The sequence below is a fragment of the Myotis davidii genome, unplaced genomic scaffold (assembly GCF_000327345.1).
Source record: "Myotis davidii unplaced genomic scaffold, ASM32734v1 scaffold185, whole genome shotgun sequence".
NCBI lineage: Eukaryota > Metazoa > Chordata > Mammalia > Chiroptera > Vespertilionidae > Myotis > Myotis davidii.
In genome coordinates this window covers 1,011,464-1,018,344 of record NW_006297811.1, presented here as the reverse complement: position 1 = coordinate 1,018,344, position 6,881 = coordinate 1,011,464, and the positions used below count along the sequence as shown (strand labels likewise).

At 38.4% G+C, this 6,881-nt stretch overlaps 1 protein-coding gene across 1 annotated transcript in view; it reads left to right on the top strand.

Moving 5' to 3' along the window:
- The window catches only part of FAM46A (family with sequence similarity 46 member A), a 6,575-nt gene extending 375 nt beyond the window's left edge, over positions 1–6,200 (top strand). Inside the window, exons 2-3 of the mRNA XM_006773495.2 lie at positions 5–141; positions 1,459–6,200. Coding sequence (XP_006773558.2) covers positions 5–141; positions 1,459–2,235 — 914 coding nt within the window. The 3' untranslated portion in view covers positions 2,236–6,200. The remainder of the gene's footprint in view (positions 1–4; positions 142–1,458) is intronic.
- The last annotated feature ends 681 nt before the right edge of the window (positions 6,201–6,881 follow it).

The window sequence follows — 6,881 nt, the reverse complement described above, 5'->3', positions numbered from 1 at the left end:
AAAGACCTGGACCTCATCTTCTGCGCCGACCTGCGCGGGGAAGAGGAGTTTCAGACTGTGAAGGACGTCGTGCTGGACTGCCTGTTGGACTTCTTGCCCGAAGGGGTGAACAAAGAGAAGATCACCCCGCTCACGCTCAAGGTAAAGTCACCCCAACCGGGGCTTGGGGTCCGCCCCGAGGGGCAGGGGTTCAAAGGGGCCAGGGGGAAAGAAGATGCCAGAAATCTATGGCCGTGGCAGGTCTGGGTGCGCTTATTTATTTTGCTTTTGATTCTTTGCAAGGAGTAACCTAAGGTGCATGGAGGATGGATGCCCAGTGTTTTACTTAACTTGGGGCTTGGAAGCCACAACTCTCCTGCTTCCTCCTCTGCGCCCCCCCCCCTCCCCCTTTCCTTCTCCTTATTTTTTAACTCTTGGCATTCCTTGCTTGGGTCTTCTCCAGAGTAGATTCTAAGTGGAAGAATGAAATGATCTCAATCATTTTTTTTTTTTGAGTCAATATATGTGCCAGTGGTTCTCAACCTTCTGGCCTTTTCAATACAGTTCCTCATGTTGTGACCCAACCATAACATTATTTCCGTTGCTACTTCATCACTGTAATGCTGCTAGTGTTAGGAATCGTCATGTAAATATCTGATATGCAGGATGGTCTTAGGCGACCCCTGTGAAAGGGTCGTTCGACCACCACAGGGGTCGCGACCCACAGGTTGAGAACCGCTGTAAGTCATTGGGAAAATAGCAACCTGAAGCAGAACCAAGCCAGTGAGCTTATTGCGTTGGAAAATGTGAATAGATTTCCTAGCTGCATTCAGCTGACTCCCTGTGTTTAAGATAGACGTGGTGCTTCTCTGGGTTTGTTCATGTGTTAAGGATATAGTGTGCCCCCACCACCACTACCTCTCTTTGGTTCAAAGCACATTTTACACATTTAGTTAAAATTGTCTGAAGAATCGGCCTCCCAGAATGTCCTAATATAGTTCATTTTTATTGCAACTGCCCAACACCCCTAGAGGGACAGACAAGATACTGATCTCATCTGTTGTCTCAGTGGGAGGAGAACTGAGTGACTAGAGACAAGAAGGAGAGGCAGACCAACTTTTCTCTGAATGCTCTTCTTTCTTTTGAGTATTATGTGAATATTGTACCTATTAGACCATTTCAAAAAATAACATTTCAGAAGTCAGACATGACAACAGAACCTTTTAGTTCTGTGCTACATCTGCCAAAAGCCTCAAACTATTATTTCTCGTCTCTTTCCCAGACAGTAAAACCACTCGTTAAATGTATTTTTTTTTTTCCTGTTTTCAGAAGACTGTTTAAGCCTGTAGATAGTGTTTTGCTGAAACTTGACAAAACAAAAGGGAAGGAGCAAAGTAAATGTCATCTGTGAGGAGGATGTATTTACTTATTATTTTTGCTAGGTGTGCTCATCTTCTTGTTTTATCTTTTGAATTATAGGAAGCTTATGTGCAGAAAATGGTTAAAGTGTGCAATGACTCTGACCGATGGAGTCTTATATCCCTGTCAAACAACAGTGGCAAAAATGTGGAACTGAAATTTGTGGATTCCCTCCGGAGGCAGTTTGAATTTAGTGTAGATTCTTTTCAAATCAAATTAGACTCTCTTCTCCTCTTTTACGAATGTTCAGAGAACCCAATGACTGAAACATTTCACCCCACAATAATCGGTGAGAGCGTCTATGGCGATTTCCACGAAGCCTTTGATCACCTTTGTAATAAGATCATTGCCACGAGGAACCCAGAGGAAATCAGAGGAGGAGGCCTACTGAAGTACTGCAACCTTTTAGTAAGGGGCTTTAGGCCTGCCTCTGATGAGATCAAGACCCTTCAGAGGTATATGTGTTCCAGGTTTTTCATCGACTTCTCAGACATTGGAGAGCAGCAGAGAAAACTGGAGTCCTATTTACAGAACCACTTCGTGGGGTTGGAAGACCGCAAGTATGACTATCTCATGACCCTTCATGGAGTGGTGAATGAGAGTACAGTGTGCCTGATGGGACATGAAAGAAGACAGACTTTAAACCTTATCACAATGCTGGCTATCCGGGTGCTAGCTGACCAAAATGTCATCCCTAACGTGGCTAATGTCACTTGCTATTACCAGCCGGCCCCCTATGTAGCAGATGCCAACTTTAGCAATTACTACATTGCACAGGTCCAGCCAGTATTCACATGCCAGCAACAGACATACTCTACTTGGCTGCCCTGCAATTAAAAATCATTTAAAAATGTCCTGTGGGGGAAGCCATTTCAGACAAGATAGAAAAGAATAAAAAATAAAAAGAAGAAATAAAAAGGCTGCGTGACCCAGCCCTGATTAGGGATGTGTTTTGTACAATGATGATCTGCTCCTGATTTTAAGCTTGGCAAAGTTTGTGGATCCTTTCATAGATATGGGAGCATGATCTTAAAATGATCCCCACCCACCATCAACCCATGCATCAAATCTGCCTACCCAATAAGATTCTATTCTGAAACAAAAGAGAACTGTCATTGAAAACAACCAGGTTCTCCTAAAATAACAAGGGGAAAAAATGCTTGATGACAATATGGGTTTGCAGTACCTTGCTCCCATAGCTTTGCCATATGGAGTGGGGGGGTGGGGGGGAGATGGAGTTTCTTATAAGTTGGAATTCACAAAAGGGAAAATACAGAGGAAAAAATATCTCACCCCAACTTAATTATCAAATCAGGAGTTCAGATAGTAATAATACAGGAAGAAGGGAAACTCCAACATTGGGATTATTATCTGAAGCTCATAGCAAGTGTTTTTTGTGAAACTATCCTATTGCGTTAACAGAAATGGCTTACTCCAAATGAACAGTAGTAGGTTGATGCAGTTTTCATAACAAATAGCAGAACTTACGATGACACAATCCATTATTTCCAGCTGCGTGTTTAGCTTGCATTTTTAAAATGTGAAAATGCAAGCAGAAACAGCTGTAGAAAGGAAAGTATGTTCAAGGACCAAAGATTTAACAGATAAAAATACCCAAGTAGAAGAGATATAGTAGAATATATAAAGAGTTACTATATTTGTTACACACCAATATACATCAAAGTGCCTGTTGCCTTCTGAAAATTTGAAGTGAAAAATTTTTATGGTTTAATGATTATTTTGTTTTATCAGGGACTAAAGAAATAAAACAGCATAAGCTTGTGAATGGTGGAAGAAATGCCCTATTTTTTCTTGGCAAATACTTGTATAAAGCTAACATTGTTGGTGTGATATTATAGGTTCATGTGTATGTATATTATGTGTGTATATAGACATATTTGGGATATGAATATATTCACACAACACATTGACTATGGTCTAGAATAATGTAGCATATAGGAAATGTTTAAATACTGTGTGCTTTTATGTTTCAACAGGATGACATGAGACGTGGGCATATTGCAGTGATGAATTAAAACCCACATCTAAAAATGTTAAAGCAAATGAAGGAGGAAAACAAGTAATATATTTGATAGGAAGTTCAGAGATTATACATTTTTAGTGAGTGTTTTTTCCCTTTTTTGTGTATGTGTGTGAACCATAGAATTCCAAAAGTGGGAGAATATTTGTTTGGCAGAGCACTCTTTTTTTTATATTTAACTGCCATTTTGACAGTTTGAACCCTTTTATTGTTTTTTATATTACTTGCATGTTTCCACGGTGTATAATCCAGTAGATTCTGGATCCATGATAGTCTATTTAAATCCCTAAAAAGAATTTCTGGTGATCTGAACACTACTTATTAATATTTAAATGAAAATTTTAATGAATGCCTTCTGCATTCTAAGACCACTAGAATTTAGTAAATGTGAAATGATCCCTTTTAAAGAGTATTTGCACAATTGTTTAAAATTTATATATGAGATATATATATTATATATAAAATTTTATAAATTCATGCCAATATGAAACATCTTTGATCTGGTTGTCACACTGCATTTAAATAGTTAGTACTGTATTTTAAATTCAATCACTTTGCATTGAATCAAATCCAACTTTATTTTCTCTTTCCCAAGAAGCCATTTATAGCTTTGTGAAATGAATTGGCATTACTATTTCAGTTCAATGTCAGCTAATTCTAACACCATTCCTTCTCCCAGCTCTAAATTCCTTTGGACACTGGTATCTGAAAATGAATTTATTAAAAACAAAACTAACACATAAAAAAATCTTCCCTTTGTATTGTGAAACAGCCACATAATCCCTGTCAATTCTAGTGGATGACTGCTTACTATGATAATTTCTACGAAGAACCAATGAGACTTTAAAAATCTGACCTGTTAAAGAGGGGCTGGGGAAAAGAATAGCATCATCCTACATGGCAGTGTAATTTGTTTATGGTTTTCTGGACATCATTCAGATGCCAAATTAATCCACCCAAACTACCTTTCACACATCTTTCTTTGAAGCCTTAACAGGAACTTGATGGGTTTGCTGTAGCAGCTTCCCTGTGAATTTGACAAAGCTGTAACAGCTACTGCACTGCCACTTACCGTTTCCTAGGGGACTCTGCCTTCTCCCATGTTGGCTCAGTCTCCCTATCTCCAGCCTTGAGTTTGAAAAATTAATTGTGAATTCCCAGAAAATATTCCATTTTCAGAATAAGCCTGGTACTTATCTATCAGAAACCAGAGCTCTGTCTGCTTCCCTGTTGGAAGTTTTCTGAAAGAATACTAGGAATGCTTGGGAACGTCAGAGCAGCCCGTAATCTGCCATCTTCCTTCTCATCCTAACTCTTGACAAGTGAGTTGTCCACTGTTTTTAAGAGAATCTGGAGATCTCTGGCTCTTCTATAACAACAACCTGTTGTTAATTTAATGACAGATTTTTGTTTACAGGGGCCTTATTTGAAAATACAATTTTCATTTATTTTCTCAAATATTTATGTTCTTTTCTTGCTTACTCCAGGGTTGGTAGCATAATTGGAAGTGCCAGCACCTGGCATTCAGATAGAACAGGTTGTGCTCAAGACAACCTTCAGTATTTACTTTAAAGTTTATATAATTTATTTCTCTTTTGTATGTACTATAGTCTTGTGCATATGTAGTTCAACAAACAGTGGAATATATGTCTCTCTTTGTGGATGTGTGGCCTAAAAATTTGAATGTTTGCTGACAAAGATCCGTGTGTATAGGTCAGAGAAAAGAACAGTTCTCAACTCCCGATTAGTGCCTGTGATTTGCTTGCTTTTGTGTCTATCTGGCCTAGTGTGCTGTTATTTTAAATAGGAAGAAGTTTTATCTTCTGGAGGCTCTTCTCATCTATCCAGGCTGGTATGTCAGCGAACACTTAATCTGTGACAATGCCCTTTTAAAAAGTTTACTTTGTTTGCAGTAAATATGGTTGCCTCAAGAAGTCTTTTCCCTTCCAGAAGTGAGGTCAAGCATCTGCTCACTTCGGTATTAGGTGGACTTTTTAGCATGGCTCCCAAAAAATGCAAGATGGAAGACTATCTGTAAACCAAGCCAAAGGAGAAATGCAAAGAAAAGTGAACATACTGTTTTTTGCCACCCCTTTATGTTTGCTTATTGTTGGTTGCTTTACTGTGCATAAAGTTGTTTTCAGTGCAATACTTGTCAAGTAAATATTGTGAACTATCCTGTAAATCAAATGTATTATGTTGAAAGCTATCAGTTCAAAAATATGCTTTTTTGTTATTTGAAGACAAAGTGTGTTAGATGAAACCAAAAAGCCAAAAAAAAGGTAATTTCATATATAGCACCTATTTGAATATAATCTTTCTTTAAGATTTCTTATAGCATAGCCTTTTCAGTGCTAAGAAAGAATCTCTGTAATATTTTGTTGTAATAATGGCTTGCTAAAAAGTGTGTGGTAACAGTACGAAGTTGGAAGGTGTCAAGGTAACTTGGCAAGATTTGCTGCAAAGCCTTGTGGAATGGAGGAGGCTCTGCCCGCTGGCTCTCTCTCTCTCTCCAGCCTCTCTCCAACCACTGCCTGCTCTGAGACGTCCTATTGCAGCAAGCTGCACCTAGGGTCACTCCTTTGGAATATTTTTGACTTCAGACTATGTCACAGGCAGAAAAGGAGTTGATGGAGAATGGACTCTTAAAAACTGACATGTTTGAATCAGTGCTAGAGGGAACAGATTGTGAATTTTGTTTACAGCATCCAATATTTGGATTTTCTTTTTTGTAAATAAAAAGAAGTTATTTTTTTCTATTTATTTGTGTCTGTTATCTTTGGTGTCTGTGCTGGCTAAGAGATCATGTCCTCTAGATCTCAACCTGTACCCATGAGAAGAGACAGGAAGTATTTGGAGTAGAAGAACAGCCCTCATCAACTTTCTGATTGAAGTACAGTAAGTTAAAATGTCCAACTTTTAGCCAGCTCATCTCTGACTGTCTCAGTTAGTTCCAGAAGAGTCTAGTTAAAGGGTGGCAATTTTTTTTTTAATCTAGACACTAAGTGTTAAGCAACTCAGAAGTCAGCTATTTTCCAGTGTAAGTAGAGACTCATGTATTTGCACTACGGGGCCCTAGTAAACCTGAGTGGTCCTTGGTTTTCATGAGTAGCCCAATGGCTGTGATTTAGTTATCAGTTATATATAATCTGTTTGAGGTTCTATAAGTGTTATTTGAAGGTAAAGTGGAAGAGCAATCATAGGATCTAATGTGTTGTACTATGTGAATGTGTACTGGGTGCAAAGAAATCACCCTTTAACTAGCAGTTAACAAAATCTCACCTGTTCAGATTTCCAGAGGGCATCCATTTATTTATTTATTAAGTGTTTTCTTTGTGTAATTTTGGAGACTTTCTCAATAGTAGTAGTATGATAATTTGGTAAGCCTAGGCTGTTATAAGACATATTTGTGATTTTTAAAACCATTTAAAGTCCTGATGTG